At 50.3% G+C, this 17,772-nt stretch overlaps 1 protein-coding gene across 1 annotated transcript; it reads right to left on the bottom strand.

Annotated features, from left to right (window-relative positions):
- On the bottom strand, positions 1 to 12,188 carry LOC116954020 (serine/threonine-protein kinase VRK1-like). The gene is made up of 12 exons (XM_032974411.2): positions 12,047 to 12,188; positions 10,984 to 11,039; positions 9,862 to 9,931; positions 8,939 to 9,026; positions 8,053 to 8,161; positions 6,685 to 6,777; positions 5,191 to 5,323; positions 4,269 to 4,389; positions 3,259 to 3,317; positions 2,592 to 2,776; positions 1,153 to 1,417; positions 1 to 122 (listed from the first exon to the last, which is right to left on the bottom strand). The coding sequence occupies exons 1-12, from the start codon at positions 12,186 to 12,188 to the stop codon at positions 1 to 3; spliced, it is 1,443 nt and encodes a 480-aa protein (XP_032830302.1).
- Between the last annotated feature and the right edge of the window lie 5,584 nt (positions 12,189 to 17,772).

Genomic DNA, 17,772 nt, shown 5'->3' with positions numbered 1-17,772 from the left:
TTATCTCTTGTGCTTCTGGCGAGCCAGGCTCGGCGTCGTCTGCGTCGCGGTCTCCGCCAGGTCCTTCGCCTTGGCGGCCTTGGCCTTGCCCGCCGCGACCTTGCGACCTCGAGCCGCACCACCTGCATCCGACGAGGGGGGGGCGACAGCAGGCGCTGCACATTGCGCAACCGGCAGTCGCGTTTCCAACACACAAAGATTTACGTCGTAGTTAGTAATTATTATAAAGTAACATATAACGCAGAGTACTTACTACTCGATTTAGTAAAGACAAATATCCCCCATATATCCTTAACAGGATTGGGGCAAGTGTTGTTAGCGAGCACCTATGAAGGCCGGCGTGGCACACGAGAGGGTGAGTGGCCAGCAACCACGCCTGGCCACTTTTGACTACTGAGTGGCAAAGTGGTGGCAATGCAAGTGACCTGTAATCCAGCACTGTGGAGGCAGCGAGGGTTGGTTGATCACCGCACAAATGTTAAGAAGCTCCCTTTCCGTGGGCGTCGAGGAGGAGTCACACCCTGGCTCGCCATGAGAAGGCATTACAGCAAAAATGTGCTCCACCTTTTCCATGTTTACGAGATAGTTTTTCCCTCTCAGTTTTCTTTGGATGCTCTGGTTTCCTCTCGAATGTGAACACTCATTAATTGGCCGACAACACCTTACAATAGAGGACTGAAAAGTTTGGGCAGCTGTTGGTAATGTCGGCTGATCGCGTGGCTGCGAACCTGCCTGTCTGTGGTTCCTCCTCGCGAGTCATGCGGAACGTCACACCATGACCTCCCACACCACCAACATCACTACTACTATACTCCCCACCACGATCACCACCACTCCCCCTCCTCCATTCCTCTAATACCAATAGAGTACCCGCCATTCGCCACTTCGTGACAGTGACGTCACCAGGGCGCCTGTGCCACGCCAGGTGCACTTTGAGGAGATTCGTATGAAGCACTTTGAGGCGACGCGAAGTGTTGAAGGCTCGCCAGATGGTGCCATGGGTTGACCGACTGATATGACCAGCAGATGGACCAGCTGTGCCCACTGTGCCAACTCCTCCCTACCTCTCATCACCACCACCAACCCCACCCTCACCACCACGATGACGCCCCCGCACCTCTGCCTGCTCCCAGCCCCCCCACCACCGCTCACCTTTCCTCGCGCGCGTGGACGAAGCCTTCGACTTGAGCAGACGAATCTCATCCTCCTCCTCGTCCTCCTCCATGCTCTCGTCGAGCTCAGCATAGGACACGGGCGGCCGCGCTCTGCCGCGACCGTTGGCGGCTGCAGCGGCGGCGGCCGCCTGGGAGGAGGGAGTAGTGGCGGGTGACCGTTGCCGTTTCTTACTCAACGGCTCCACCACCTCGCCCGCCCCGTCGTCCTGCTTCCTCCGGGCAGATGCGGTCCCGGCCGGACGCTGTAATGAGTCACACCACACCCCACCACCACCACGACGACGAGTCGTTAATAACTTTTAAGGTCGTGCTCATTCCACGCAAAGTGCTTGCCACAAATGCACCACAATACCCTGCTGATCTCGTCAAGGAGCATAAACTATCAGGTGAACTCCAGTCATTCCCAAAGTGGCGGCTTTTGTGTAAGCCATCGAACAAAAAAGACAGTCAATGCATCTCGCGCTTTTAGATGCGCTTCTGCGGGCATCTGTAACGCTATTCCTTCTGATATTAGGTAGCTACTGGAACTATGCACTTTTAAATCTAGATTGAAAACTAATTTCTTTCTAACTGCTTTTGTGTTTAGTTTGTTATCCTTCCCCTGCACTCCGATTAGCACGGTTGGCTATGTATTGTGCAAAAGAAGTTCAACATACTTGCGTACGTACAAGAGCCGAGCGACGATAGCAGCCAAGCAGGAGCGCAGTTTGTCGCACAGGTTTACGGTTTGGGCCCGGCAGTCAGTGTGCTCCCATTACTCCCTCCCCTCTTTTCCCCTTGAGCCCCCCTTATTTAAGTGCATCTCTTTCCCCCTTATCTTTCGTGACGCTTTCCCACTAAGGTCGAGCGCTTGAACACGTGAGCTCTGTAAGTCTGTCTGTCTATAGCGGTGGAGGGGGTGGGGTCACGGCAACGCTCGTAAAGACGATCCAATACAAATTAAACTTTACGTAAAGTCGTGGTGCTATTAGGCGCTTACCTGAGAGGACCGGGCACTTCGATCCAACGGCTGGTGGCAAGACTCAACAAATTTTTGCTAAAGTTATTTTAAAAAAAGGTTCAGAGGCAAGACAGTGACACCACTCGCGTCCCCGTGACGTCACTTCGTCGCGCGTAGCCATTTAAAATAGATTGCTCATTATATTTATTTTGCACATAGTTCTGGTTGTTTATTGTTTAATTGTGTATTAATCGTGCACTTGTTCCATGCAGCCCCTGTAAACCCTCCCTTCCCATGCAACTCGCTTGCCGCTGTCTCCATTGAAAAAAAAAGAGCTTCATAGCGCAATGGGTCTTACCATGAAATAAAGCGACCGACTGGGGTCTGCTGCACTTTCAATACGAATAGAGATCACTTAAAAAACAGACAAATTAACAAATGCACGGACGAACAAATGAATGGCTCAACGAGCGAACCTGCTTGGCGGAAGTGGCCGCGGGCCTGTCGGTGCGCGCGGGACCGAAGCGGAAGGTCAGCTGGTCGTCCTCCTTGCCCCCGATCGCCCGCAGGCCCCTGGTGAGGATGGTGCGGAGTTTCTGGTAGTCGGGCCGGTCCTCGTAGCCAATGGCGTGGGCGTACGCCAAGTACTCGGCAATCTCGGCTGCGGGAGTGAATAACATTCAGAATTTTAATTTTTACCGGAGGAATCCAATGAGCTATAATAAAGCTCACAGATGTCCAGTATGGAAGTGGGATCAGAGCGGAGGCGGGGACACAGCACCGCGTGGGAGCGGTGAACCGACGCGAAAAACGCCACGGCACACTGCCAACGCGGGGCGACGAACGCCACGGAGCGCCGACACACACACACAAAACCAGTCTACAACACACACCAGCACACACCAAGGCACGTCAACACACATCAATGAACGCACAAAGACACACAGCTTGACACCCCAGCAAACACAAGGAAACACCACAACACACACAAACGCACACCACAAACTACAACGCGTGAACACACCACAACACGGGAACAACACACACACCAACAGGTACCAACACATACAACGGCACAACACGATTCACCAAAGCACACCGATGCAGAGGACAGCTCTGTGTAAAGCGCACACACACACGCACCTGGCTTCTCCTGCGATGGGAAACACTTGTTCATGAGCTCAGGAATATTGTCCTTGTACCTACGAGTGAGGCAGACAGCGCAAGACTCGCACACAGTATCCAGCAACAGCCATGTGTGTTGCCATGGCCCAGCAGCAGCAAAACACTTGTCAGGAACCTATCGAATAAATTAGTCCCGAGACTCAGCGTGGCTGTGGCCGCATCTGCAGCACCATAGCTATGCTGCTGCCTGCTGCACGTTATTTGAGTCTCTGCTTCTATGGCCTTAAATCAACAGGAAGTCCAACCTCTGCAGGCCCCGCCCTTTCTCTTCAGACCTCGCCCCTGACTCCGTAGGCCCCACCCCTTCCTGATGAGGACCCCATTGTCTCCTCCTCCTCCATCTCCGCGCCTTTCCTTTTAAGCCCCACCCACTTCTTTAGGCCGTGCCCCTTCACCCCCCCAGACAAAGGATTGGGGCTGCTACGGGGTAGTGGTGGGGATCAGTAAGGGGCACGAGTGGTGCAACTTCACCACGACAACGGAACGAAATCCCTCTTAGACCAGCGATAGAATAATAGGCAATACAGTACATCATCGATTATCTGGCGAAAATTATCCAGCTTCCAACATTATCCAGCGGTCCTAGGCCAATCTGACAAATCTCTATCACAACTGATGAAGTTGGATTCCGACTCTGAATAATCACCTCCAATTCTACACCCCCTGTCATCACCCCATGCAGAGTCTTCGAGATTGGAATGGTAAGTACAGTACAGTAAATACAGTAACTTATTACAAGAGGATATTATACTTTTGTATGTTTATTTATGCCAATTCCATATTGTAAACAAATTTAAAACAATAAAAACAATGTAAAAAACAACACCTCAAACATGTTATTCAAGAATGTGCAAAAATAAAATATTTTAAATCATGATATTTTTTCCAGCAATCCGGTGCACAATAAGTCACAAAGACAATGACCCGAGTGTTATTGTTGTTGGATTTGTGTGGTAGCAGGGCGTCACCTGATCTTGGCGTCCCGCACGTAGTTGGGGTCCTTGAGGTTGTCCTCCCAGGGCAGTTTGCCGCACAGCCACTGCAGCAGGCAGTAGCCCAGGATCTGCACATCAGCGCGGCGCGACGGGGCTGCACGCACGGGGACACGACTAGCGTGGTTAGGATAAGGGGTAAAGGCCGGGGCTAGAGTGTGGGTGGTGGTTACTGTGGTTAGGGTTAGAGGCAGGGGCTAGCGTCTGGGTGATTAGCGTCGTTTAGGGTTAGAAGTAGAGGGAGGGCTAATGTCTGGGTGGTAAGCCTGGTTAGGGTTACAGGCAGGGGCAAGGCGTCTGGCTTGCCAGTTTGGTTACAGTTAGGGGTAGAGGGCGGCTCGCGTCTGGGTGGTGGCTAGTGTGGTTATGATGAGAGGCAGGGTTAGCGACTAGGTGGCTAGTGTGTTTGTAGAAGCTGGGGTAGAGGTCGGCTAGTGTTTGGGTGTGTCCAGTGTGGTTATGGTTAGGATAGAGGCAGGGCTAGCGTGGTTTGGGTCTGGTTGTCTAATGTGATTATAGGTTAGGATATTGCTTGCCGTGTGAAACTTTAGAATCGACAACCGTATTTGTCGACTGCCTGTCTCATTTGTATCGTCTGCTTTTCACGTTCCGTCCCATTAACTCCATTGCCATTAACGTGACGTGTACAGCCACCGCCTTATTGTGAATCCACTGTTGGATGAGGGTCTCCCCACACCCGTGAAGGCGCGGGAGAGCAGAAGTACAGTACAATAATGGATTTTCCCCCTCACTTCCCCTCTGTCGCACTCACCACCTATCCCCGGCAGCCTATAACACACCCGTGTCATGCATGGTGGTCATCAGTCCATCTACTATCCGGAGACCTGTCGAAATCGGGTGCGTTCCTGGGCGATCTGACCGTGGAGCACGTACGCACCTACTCCCTTGTGCGCATCAATGCTGGTGAACTCAATCGTCCCATCGTGGCAGCGCTTGGGGTCTTCCTTGTACTTGTTGTGAACCCCACAGGGGCCGTAGCGGTACGCCAGGCCATAGTCCACCAGGCTAACCTAAGTCCAAAGGTAAACAAGTCTGTAATTTTGGTACTCAGTAGATATCCTTTAAACCCTCCGTATAGCCTTAACAGACTGTTGGGGCAAGTGCTGTTAGCGAGCACCTATGAAAGCCAGAAAGGCACACGAGGGGGTGGGTGGCCAGCACCACGCTCGGCTGCCTTTTGTCTCCCGAGTGGCGACGTGTACACATCGCACCAAGTAATCAATTTAGGCCGAGTCAACCTAGGGGAGGCACAGAACCGGTTCAGAAATTCGTCACTGGTGTTGGCCGTAAGCGGGAATCGAACGCGGGTAGCCAGGTTTGTAGCGCAGCGCCCTAACCGCTACACTACCGCTCCACACAAAAGGAGATAAATATACCAATAACCGCCATGAACCACAAAGTCGCAGTGACGTCACCGCGGCACCCGTGCCAGGCCAGGTGCACTTTAAGGAGGTGAATATCAACACGCCCAGACACAGGGGGTTCCGGCGGTAGCGCCGCGTTCGCAGCTTGACGCGGAGGTTCACCGCTCAAATACAGCAGGCCGCCCTAGTTAATAACTTTCGGTTGTAATTAAACCGTAAAATAGCAATTCACTGTGGATGTGAAGGATTCCGTGATGTTGCTCAAAGAAGATTAGGTCAACTGTCCCAGTGTCACAATCAACATTTTGCAATTTTGAAAGATTACACCGCAAATTACTTTATTGGGAAACACATCACTAATGTTGTCCCAGACTGTGAAAAAGTTGCAGAACCCAGAGACAGCAAAACAGAAAGACACAGAGACACAGTGATATAGAGAGACCCGGTAGGACAGAGATAGTGAGACCAAGAGACACACAGAGACTATACAAAAAAACAAAGCGTCAGAGACCAAAGCAGACACAGAGACACAGATCCAGCGGATACAGAGACAGAGCTGGAAACAGAGACACAAAGAGAGACACGGACACAAATACACAGTTAAAAGAGACGGACAGTGAAAGAGAGAGACACACAAACACACAAAGACAGAGAAACAGTGGAAGAGAGAGATACGCAGACACACATAGACAAGAGATCGAGGCAGACCCACAAGCACGCAGAAACCGAGATTGAAAGAGACACAAAGACAGAGACACAGTGGAAGAGAGAGACACGGAGACACACAGAGACAGAGTGACAGTGGAAGAGAGAGACACGCAGACACAGAGACAGCGAGACGTTGGAAGAGAGAGACACGCAGACACAGAGACAGCGAGACATTGGAAGAGAGAGACACGCAGACACACAGAGACAGCGAGACATTGGAAGAGAGAGACACGCAGACACACAGAGTGACAGTGGAAGAGAGACACAAGAGACAGAGAGACATGTACACAGTCAGGTACCTGGTTTTTATCCTTGAAGCCGAGCATGAGGTTGGCCGCCTTCACGTCCGCGTGCACGTACTCATTGTCGTGGATGTACTCAAGGATGTCGAGCTATGATAAACAACGTCACTCGTTTAGCCAGCACAGCCTCACCGGGCCTCATGATTCACTTTCAAGGTGTCCTGCTATATATGTATGCTTGGGAAATGTAATTGAAGCAAAAATATATATACAGTCTTCTATAACGCCGCGTGTTTTCATGACGCGAATTGGGCATAATGCTATGAACGCATGAGGGAACACATTTTTTTATAGCGCGAATGTGAATTGGATATAATGCGATTGAGTGAACAGAACTACGTCGTGCGAGTAGGAATAATTAAGCGGTCGTACGGCTGCCTCGGTATAGCATCGCACGAGGTAGTGGGATGCTGCTGGATGCTTCTAGATGCTACCCACACGCCTCGGTCTTTGTCTGACCTGCGTATGCATCTCACATATTATCGCGGTAATGTGCTATACCCCTATATTATATATTATAACGCGATTTTTCCATAACGTGGTGTTGTTCAGAAACGCTACTACTGCAGCGTTATAGGACTAAAGACTGTATATAGAAGGTAACTGATATTGGCCAAACATCCAAATGCTGAGAAATTACCTGAAAAATTGCTCAATTGGGATTTCACGCAGTAGCATCACACCCCGACTACAAAAACTTGGCAGAACACTTCCAGAATAGGGTAATGGGTCGCAGTGAGGCTTTCCTGAGAAAACAAGCTAAATAATAATAAAATTAAGGAGGCCTTTAGACTGTCAAACTAGCACAGGAGGCAACCTACTCAATGCATCAATGATAGAGATTGAATACATTTGATCGTTTGGTACGAGACGTAGGCTGCGCCTTTGGAAGAAACCGAAATATCTGGAGAAAACCCATCTCGTTTTGGGACACCCCACTATAGATTGACAGACGATTGGAGTCAAAAAGACAGTTGGGCAGATGGATGTATGCATGTTGAACTTCTTTCACACCGTACGTGCGCAACCGTGCTAATCGTAGGTGTGTGGCAAGGACAACAAGCTAAACACAAAAAGCAGTTGTAAAGAAATTCGTTTTCAATCTAGATGGTGATTTAAAAGTGCAAAGCTCCAGTGGCTTCCTAATATCAAAAGGAAGAGCATTTAAGACGGCCGCAGAAAGCGCATCTGAAAGCACGCAATGCAGTGACCGCCTTTGGATGGATAAACAGATGGACAGACAGTCAAAAATACATTCGGCTAGACAACTGAACAGAGCGTATGCACTTTAACACTTTCATACTTTGCTGGAAAGCGACAACAAATGGCAGTGTCAGCAGCAGTGAGGCATGTGAAGGTGCGTACCAGCTTCAGGCCAAGCTGCAGGACCGCTTTCCGAGGAATCTTCTTGCCGTTCTCTTCCAGTATCTTCTGAAGATCGCTCCCGAAACGGTCAATCACCATGAAGCGCATTCTGTGAAAGTGCATACAAAAGAAACATTGGCAACACCAGGTCAAGTATCAAGTGTGCTCCGCTTAACCGTGACCCCCTCCTAAGTAACCCTCTATTATGGCCACCCATTATTTAACCGCGTGGCGGCGAGATGTTACCGACCTTGCCTGGTATACCGGATGTTGTGGGTTCGATCCTGACCCTGACGCCTGTATATTTGGAGTTTCCATGTCCATCTCCCCGTCGTGTGGATTTTTCTCAGGGTCCTTCGGGTTTTCCCTCCATATTTAAAATCAACATGCGTTTAGAGTATTTGGTTGCTGTAAATGTGCACATAAGACACTTCGTTGAGCTACCATTTGTGGCCAGGTCGCTTTCTGAAAAAGACCTATATAACTCAGTGGGCCTTGCCTGGTTAAATCAAAATGGTTTTAATTTAGTAACCCTTGCACGATCTACTGTGTCTTTACTATGTTAAGCGCCTTGAGTGAAGTCGCATTATGTAAATATAAAATAAGATAGGAACCGGGTTGAGGGGAACTCATGGGACCAGGATAAGAGTCTCATTTGCAAGAGTGATCACCTGGGTCACCAAAAATGACAAAAGTAAAAACAAATAAAGTATAGCAATGCAGCAAATAGAAATCAGCGCAAAAATAACTGTCATCACCCTCCTGAAAATCAGTCTCGAAACTCAGTGAAGTTGCCCTGGCTAAACCACCAAAACAAGAATAGAAATAATAATCATCTTAAATGAAGTGGCAGGCCAAATCCGAAGCGTCAGACATCACAACTCACGCGCTGCCCTTCTTTTCCAGCATCCCCATGCCCCAGTAGCGTGGAACTCCAAGAAATTTCAAACGTTTCTCCTTCACCCACTTTTCAACTGCAGAACGGAGGGGGGGGCAGGGTGCAACAGAAACGGAAAGATAAAGGGAGAGGAGTGAGCGTGGAGCACAAAAGCGATAGCGGCAATGGTTTTATAGAACGGTTTAGCAACACCTTCTAGGGTGGGTGACAGTCCGGCCAGTCGCGCATTCGCCACTTGTTGCAGAGGTTCACGGCTGGAACCCTGCAGGCCGCCCTGGTTTATTGGCGCGGAAATGCACCCGTGTCTGGAATCGAACCCAGGCACTTGCTTCCCACCGTCAGGCATAAGTGAGCTACGCGGCTGTCCAGCGGTATTAGCGTTGCTGGTAGTGGTAAATTGAAGCTGCATGATGATCGGGTGGTGAATGTGGTAGAGTGGTTGTGCTGGTGATGTAGTCACGTTTGTGGTGGTGGTAGTGTTGACGTTATGGAGGAGGACCGTTGAGGACGCCACTGGACAGTTGGAGGCAGTCGCCCTCCAACAACAGCGGAGGGCTCACAACAACGGAGCGCCGGGCAGCTAAAATCCAGGAAGTTGGTAAAGTAGGGGGCACAGGTCGTACACCTGCCAATCATCTGTAAGTCAACCCATGGCACCTGGGTCAGTCCCGTGACTTTCTGCCGGCTAGCCTTCAACACTTCACGTGGCCTCGGAGTGCACCTGGCGTGGTTCACACAAGTGGCGTAGTGACGTCACTGCAACTTAGTGGCGAATGGCATCTGTTGTTGATAATAGCGGTGTGAGCGATGAAAGTTGATGTTGTATTGATTTGAGTGGCTGCAAGGCCTAGCGAGTGCTTCTGCGAACACGAGGTACCGGCGGTGGCTTGTGACAGCTCGGCAACACTCACTGAGCTCGGGTTTCGCTGCTCTTTGGTAAAACTTGAGCTCCGTGAAGAGGGGCCCGTTCTCATGAGGCTCCTGTGTGGACGATGGCAAAAAGTCATATTTTATTAGTCATGATGTTATGCCGGGGCCTTCGAAACAACGCTGAAGATCCCCCGTATAGTCTGAACAGACTGTTGGGGCAAGTGCCGTGAGCGAGCACCGATAAAGCCCGACACGGCACACGATGGGGTGGGTGCTCACAAATCTGAAAATCGGTCTTGCATACAAAATGTGTCAGATCGATCTGACATTCATTTCTTTAGAATTGTTTGTTGTATTTAGTTTGACGTCCTCCAATTACCACGGTTCGCTACGTACAGTGCGAAAGAAGCTCAACATACATATATACATATTATGACGTCACATTCCATCACTCATGACAATGTCACTTCCACATTTTCCCCACCAAAAAAGGCATCGCGTGGCATCGGGTAGCACGAAGAGGTGTTAAGTTATCACATCATGTAAATTACGCAACATAAACATCTCACATTTTTCTTAATGTTATCCCGAGCACATATACATACGTGTAAGCATGTATATACACGTGTAACCCTGATTTGTGTGGTGTGAATGAGCGTTTGTTTGGTTTATAACCAGTTGCTGAGCACAGGTCCAAGGGCCCAGCACTATAAAAGTTATAATCGAAAAGCGTGTAATACGTTTCTCGAATTGAGCAAGGTTGTTATCATTATTCTCGTCATAACAAGAGCCTGAGGAAAAGATGAAACGAGCGGAAGAAAATTCCAAGTGGAGCAGACGATTACCTCATCGCGTGCTTTAAGATCCGCTTCTGCGGCCGTCTGGAACACTCTTCCTTTCGATATTAGGAAGCCACTGGAGCTGTGCACTTAAATGATCTAGGTTCAAAACACATTTCTCCAGAACTGCTTTTTATGTTTAGCTTGTGGTCCTTCCAAACCTCCAATTAGCACGGTTGTCTACGTACGGTGTGAAGGAAGTTCTACATAGGTACAGCGCGAGGGAATAAGCAGAGAAGGGGGGACATGTCATGGCCTGCAACGGCGGTGGCTGAGCACAGGGTGGATGCAAACGCACGAATAAGTATACACGGTTTATCTCACCACTTTAATCACAAAGTCGGCATCCTCTCCGACCGGCTGGGAGGTGTTCTGGGCGGCTAAAACAAAATCAACAAACGACAACAACGCAAGATCGACACGTCCGTCATCAAACACGCCGAGCGCAGTTAGCCGGACAGCTCACACTGGTGTCAAGTGGCGATGTAACGATTCACCCCCCCATCCACCTGTCCGTCCCCCCCCACTATCCCCCTCGCTTATCCCCCTACTCACCTTTCCGGTTGTCCCCCGCCCCCCCCCCCGACGACTCGTCCCTCCGGTTGTACCCCCCCACTCGCTCCTCCGGTTGCCCCCCCCCCACTCACCCCTCCGGTTGCCCCCCCCCACTCACCCCTCCGGTTGCCCCCCCCCCCACTCACCCCTCCGGTACTCCCCCCCACCCACTCACCCCTCCGGTTGACCCCCCCCCCCCAATTGCCCCTCCAGTTGCCCCCCCCCACTCACCCCTCCAGTTGCCCCCACACTCGCCCCTCCGGTTGCCCCCCCCCCCCCCCACTCGCCCCTCCAGTTGTCCCCCCACTCGCCCATCCGGTTGCCCCCCTCCCCCCCACTCGCCCCTGCGGTTGCCCCCCCACTCGCCCATCCGGTTGCCCCCCTCCCCCCCACTCGCCCCTCCGGTTGCCCCCCCCCCGCCAATCGCCCATCCAGTTGGCCCCACACTCGCCCCTCCGGTTGTCCCCCCTCACTCACCCCTCCTGTTGCGCCCCCTCACTCACCCCTCCTATTGCGCCCCCACTCGCCCCTCCGGTTGCCCCCCACCCCCAATCACCCCTCCAGTTGCCCCCCCCATCGCCCATCCAGTTGCCCCCCCCAATCGCCCCTCCAGTTGCCCCCCCCCACTCACCCCTCCAGTTGCCCCCCCCCCCGACTAGCCTCTCCGGTTGTCCCTCTACTCACCCCTCAGGTTGTCCCCCCCCCAACTCGCCCCTGCGGATATCTCCCCCCCACTCACTCCTCCAGTTCCCCCCCCCACTTGCACCTCCTGTTGCCCGCCTCTCGCGCCACCTGTTGTCCACCTCACCCCCCCCTATTTGCCCCACCGTACCGAGGTAGAGCCGGCCGAATCCACCCTCGCCCACGGGTCGGCCCAGCTTCCACTCCTTCTTGACGACGTCGGAGAGCACTTCGCCGGGCGCCAGCAGCTCGGGCAGCTTGTGCAGGCCACCGGCCTTCTTCTTGGGCGCCATCTGCAGGGAGAGCAGAGACCGCCAGCTCATGAGTAACGATGATGGAGAGGACGGGGGTGGGGGACGACGTTTTCCCTGTGCCTCATTACAACAGCCCTCGCCCGAAGCCTCCCACACCAGCCAACCAGAGCCAAGCACTACCCCTAACCTTATTTACACAAGCTAATTAGTCTAGCACTACCCATAACTTTATCCACACGAGCTAATTAGTCTAGCACTACCCATAACACTATCCACACTAGCTAATCAATCTAGCACTACACCTAACCTTAGCTACATCAGCTCAACAAATCCTACCCTTTTCCCTAACTCGACCTACACCAACTAATCAGACCCTAGCCATAACCTTAACCCTCATTACACGAGCCAATACCAGAGCATTACAGGTGACCCCCGACTTACGACGGATCGACTTGCAACCCCCCCCCCCCACCACTTTTACCACCTTTCTTAAAGTAAGACCCCCACAAAACTCGTATGACTGCTGAACGACTGCTACCGACGATTGGCGCTGCTTTGCTTTTCAGCTGTATGGGTGTGTACAGTATAACCTGTCAGTCTGCAGCTGCGCCTAGAGCGAACGCAGCATCTCTTTCGCAACGCTCTTCACTTTTTGATACATTTTCTTCAAATATTTTTTTCGCCTTTTGCTATGTCTCAGAGGAGGAAATGTGAGTCACATACAGAAGTGCTTAAGGATTTTCAAATGTGTTTGTTTTTATTTAATACATGTTTATAAAAGTAATTTTAAGTTACAATAAATGTTTGTTAGGGTTATTTTCATTTTTTTCGTGGTAAATTTTGGTATTTTTATGTTATGTAATGAGTTTCCAGGAACGGAACCCCAATGGAAACATTGTGGCTATGGGAAATAAGGATTCGACTTACGACGGCTCCATTTCCGACCATTATCCAGGAACCCAATTAGGTCGTAGGTGTGGGGGACGCCTGTATCCCTAGCAACATCAAACAAGCAGAATTTACCTCTACCCTAAGTCTCACTAGCAAAACAAACCTGAGCAGTACCCCAAGTGACACTATCCAACCAGACCTTTCCACTACCCCTTGCAACACCATCCAACCAGACCCTAGCACTGTTCGTAACCACACTAGCCTACCAGATTCCAGCAGCATCCCTAGCCACATGCGCTAACCAGACGCTAGCATTATCCCTAGCCATACTAGCTTACCAGACGCTAGCATTATCCCTAGCCATACTAGCTTACCAGACGCTAGCATTATCCCTAGCCATATGCGCTAACCAGACGCTAGCATTATCCCTAGCCACATGCGCTAACCAGACGCTAGCATTATCCCTAGCCATACTAGCTTACCAGACGCTAGCATTATCCCTAGCCATACTAGCTTACCAGACGCTAGCACTACCCCTTGCCACACTATCCAAACCGACCCTAGCACTACCCGAGCAACACTATTTGACCAGACCCTGACTGAACCCCAAGCCACACGAGCCACCCAAAGCAGATTAACACTAGCCCTCGCAACATCACCCAACCAGACCAAGGCAACAACCTCTATTCTAAACCCAGCTGCTCTTATCACTGACTGTTGGAACGTAACTCAACTCGACATCTGCCTAAGCGCACCAGCCTACGACTGGTGCGCACCAGCCTACGACTGGTGCGTTTGCCCTCACTCTCCCACACACACCACTCACTTCCTGCGCCACGCCACTTACTTCCTTCTGAGCATAACCTGAAAATAACGGGACACTTTTGCGAAAATACACGAGTTAAGTGCTCAGCAGCGCGAGTTGTGACGCAAAAATACAAACCGATAACTTAAAACCAAAGCAGCTGCAATGCCACCAATGTCATCGGCTCTCTTAAGCTAAGCCAGCCCAAGCCTGCTGCGGTGCTCCGTTGTCAATTGAGGGCGGTGTGTATCAAACATCGTCTGTTGTACTGTAGCATGTAGTTACTACGAGCATCCTTACTTAACCCAGCTTGGTGAAATATGTTTAAATGATTAAAACAATCCACACGGCATGAGGCCCTTATCCAGCTGTGGATTTCCACAAGGGCTGCTACAGGTGAACACTCAAAACAAGTGCATGCAACGCCAGATGCAATACCTTTAACTTTACAATCAACAACTTTTATTTTTGAAGTGGTAAAAAAAGCATTTGAGCCATTAAAAACTCGAGATGTGTGGGAGGCAGGGTGACGCAGTGGTAACTATTGTGCTTCACAGTGCATGCCTGGGTTCGACTCCCGAAATGGGCACCTTTCTGTGGTAAGTTTACAAGTTCATATCAAAGGTTTTTTTGGGTTAGATCACGTTACAACCAGCTTCATCAGGCGATGAAACTGGTTGTTTTGCTGAAACGTCGTACCTGAATTGCAAATGTTGTGGATTTACTCTCTAACGCACCGTTGTGCTGAAGTAGTAACTAATTGGCACATTTTGTTTGCGCTACAAACCTTACTAATTGGCTGTGTCGGGTGGTGGCGGATTTAACAATATATTTACACGATGTAACCCAAAATATTATCCGTAATAAAAACCTTTATTATGGGTATTGGTCGCGAAAGCCTACGTGTTGAGTTTGTAAGTTCTCCCCGTTACACTCGTTGACCCAGTAAAGCCTCATTGAGCCTCATGACTCATTTTCAGGAGGGTCCTGCGCAGCAGAGGGTGGCGATGGCCACGTCGCCACTCTCTGCCGCGTTCCCCTTTCTGCGTCTCGATTGTAATTCGACGTTTCTTATGCAGAATTTTCAGGGTTTCTGTTTAATGTTTTCATTAACTTCCAACTTTCTAATCCACACGTCACAGCGGGGCAGTACACACCAGTCAATCGCCCGTCATTCCGGTTAATTTCAATAAAATGTTACGGAACCAAACAAAAACACGGGCCGCCAAGCAAGCTCTCGTACGTTGAAGGCTCTCAGATGGTGATGTAAATTTCACATCGCCACAAGGATCGGTACAATACCTGCATAGCAAAATACCTTTAGAAACGCATTGTTAATATTTATATAAATATGAACGCGTTTCTAAATCCATGGCATTCTCTTAACCCAACCCGAAGCAAGGCTAAACTTGGGTTAGGGCTCCCGGGGTTTAGCCCCTAAATCTGAAACTGATCTAGGGGTGAGACGATTAAATCAATTGATCGACTGACAACTGTTACCAACTTTTTTTGTAAAAGATTACACGGGCACCATTAAAAGCGGACCCCCCCACACCACACACGCAGCCGTGCCCAGCACGACGCGCCTGATGATGCCGATAGCTCCACCAAGCTTCGCCCGTCACCTCGAGTCCAGCGGCACACATTGGAAATCGAGGCGATACTTTTCATTTTCTGCCCCTTCCCCGCCCCCCCCCCCAAACTTCTGAAAGAGCTTAATAGTTAATCGGATTTCTCCAGAATTAATCAATATTCTAATAAAAGATTCAGATTTTCGTGCTATCAGACTAGTCAAGTAATGGATACGACAGCCAGTTGAGAGCAATCGGTTACTTCAATGGGGCATGCCAGCTGAACTGTGTCCCCTACACCTGCCAAGACACTGAACCGGAAAAATACTCAAGGACTGTCATCGTAAACCAATAACAAATTACAAATCAACGCGTTAGTGTGACATTGCACTAAAACGTCACATTTAAACTCACGTTCGTCAATAACAGTTGTGGCCTTTTAAAGAAAAAGTATAATCGACGTTTCGGGCAATGGCCCTCCCTCACACCATTACATTTGTTGATGTGTTAAGTTCCATTTAATTATGCTTGCGCACCACTGAAAACGCAGCAGTGCCACTAAATCATTTGACATTAAAGTGAGGCAGATTTAAACAAAACCGCGCTCGCTGGCGGCTCCTGTGCACGTACAGCGAGTTCGTCAATCCACTGCTGGAAGAGAGGGCCTCTCGTGGGGGTTGCCTGGCCTGACCGTACCTCACCACGCCGGTCAATGCGGCTTCGTGAAGGTAGGGTGCGAGCATAGGACGTGAGAGTACAGCACAACAATGTTTATTCACTGCCATTAGTTGTTTAGTTTGTTGTCCTTCGCCCGCACCTCCGAAGAACACGATTGGCTACGTACGGTGCGAAGGAAGTTCAACATATATACATCTGCCGTCCAACATGTGGCGAATTCCACATTCCTATGCCGGGAGCCAGTACTTTACATGTCTCCAACGATTTGACCACTGTAGTCAAACTGATGTTTCCAAGCCAGTGGCGGCTATTCCACATTCCCATTGCATGCCTAGACGCTACCACTTATTGACTTCCAACAGGTACTCGATTTACCTGCCCAGAAGAGCAATTATGATTGGTCGTGTGTACCCCCCCCATTCCCTTAAAATGAACGATAACCATCGAGTTCATGTTTTTTTTTTAAGTGAGGAAACCAAGACGGAGATACAGAGAGCGAAGGCTGCGGGAAGGCCGCACGATTTTCCCGCGTAAATCAACAACGGCCTCGCGAACCCGAGCGCGCGACGCGACCCGACACACACAACACACAGACGGCCGCGGGAATCCGTGAGGGCGGAAACATCTCCCCCCGATCTCCTCGTTGTGAGGGCGAAAGAGGCACCGTGAGGAGGCTGCGAGCGGGCGGGCCGAGGAGGAGTCGGCGGGTAAAGATGGCAGGAGTCGCTGTGAAGGGGAAGTGGAAGGGGGGGGGGGACCCAACTTCACATTTCCCAGCACGGATAAGCACGCCGCGACGTAACGGCGCCTCCCATTGGTCCGTTGCGCGAGCGCGTGAAGCGCAGAAGCCAATCGGGAGTGGTGAGACGGCACGAGTCGCCAATGCGGTGTACGGTTTATAACGTGCGATTCTTGCTGGGGGGGGGGGGGGTTTAAACATGTAAGATTATTATGTAATGTTTTGTGTTTTCTTATGGGTTGTTGTTTAAAAACAGCGGTAATTGCACACACAGTTCGCACGAATGGGGGGGAAACATCTGTGAAAAAGACCTTTATAGCTCATCGGATTCCTCCAGCGTAAATATTCTGGTTCTAATGTACGGTTCCTTTTAATTGCATTGGTGCCTTGCCTGCCACTCTAGCATACACGTCTCTCTCGTACTTTAACCCGAGACTCTACAGCCTTGAGAGCGGCTCACGGGCGTGCATTGGATTCTAACATGTATTACAGTACTCTATTATAGTCTATTATTGTTAAATCTTGTGTAAGCAATGCAACTCTAGTACTATTTAATGGAGTGCAAAGGGCAGCGACTGGCGGTGGTTTTAGGTCACAGCGTCCGTTCTGTTTCTGGACTCGCACCCTTTCTATGAGAAAAAGTTGAAAACTATCACAACTATCCAAGGTTATTAACAGTATCTCGCACCTCCGATTCGCATGGTTGACTACGTACGGTGCGAAAGAAGTTCAACATACATAACACACTTAGGGGCCATCCATTTAATAGGTACACACGCGGACTTTTTACACACCCCCCCCCTTCCGCGTACGTTCGCTTTATGCACCCCCACCGAATCCTATAGAACGGCCGATATTTAATCCACGCAGAAGCGATCAGGGATTAATAATATTAACGTGTTTAAGCAAACAGATAGTCCACCGCCGGCTGCATTGAAG

This window comes from Petromyzon marinus, chromosome 53 (genome assembly GCF_048934315.1).
Source record: "Petromyzon marinus isolate PM22_M1 ecotype Great Lakes invasive population chromosome 53, UKy_Petmar_22M1.pri1.0, whole genome shotgun sequence".
Taxonomy (NCBI): domain Eukaryota; kingdom Metazoa; phylum Chordata; class Hyperoartia; order Petromyzontiformes; family Petromyzontidae; genus Petromyzon; species Petromyzon marinus.
The sequence above is the reverse complement of the archived record's forward strand: the minus strand, read 5'-3'. Positions and strand labels throughout refer to the sequence as shown.

What these genes read in the sequence shown, in the direction of transcription:
- LOC116954020 (XM_032974411.2), bottom strand. Translation starts at nt 12,188, where the DNA reads ATGGCGCCCAAGAAGAAGGCCGGTGGCCTGCACAAGCTGCCCGAGCTG. An exon ending in GCTTCAAGGATAAAAACCAG is followed by an intron (nt 5,324 to 6,684) that starts GTACCTGACTGT and finishes CTTTGGACTTAG; the next exon opens with GTTAGCCTGGTGGACTATGG. An exon ending in GTGCGGGACGCCAAGATCAG is followed by an intron (nt 3,318 to 4,268) that starts GTGACGCCCTGC and finishes CCTCACTCGTAG; the next exon opens with GTACAAGGACAATATTCCTG.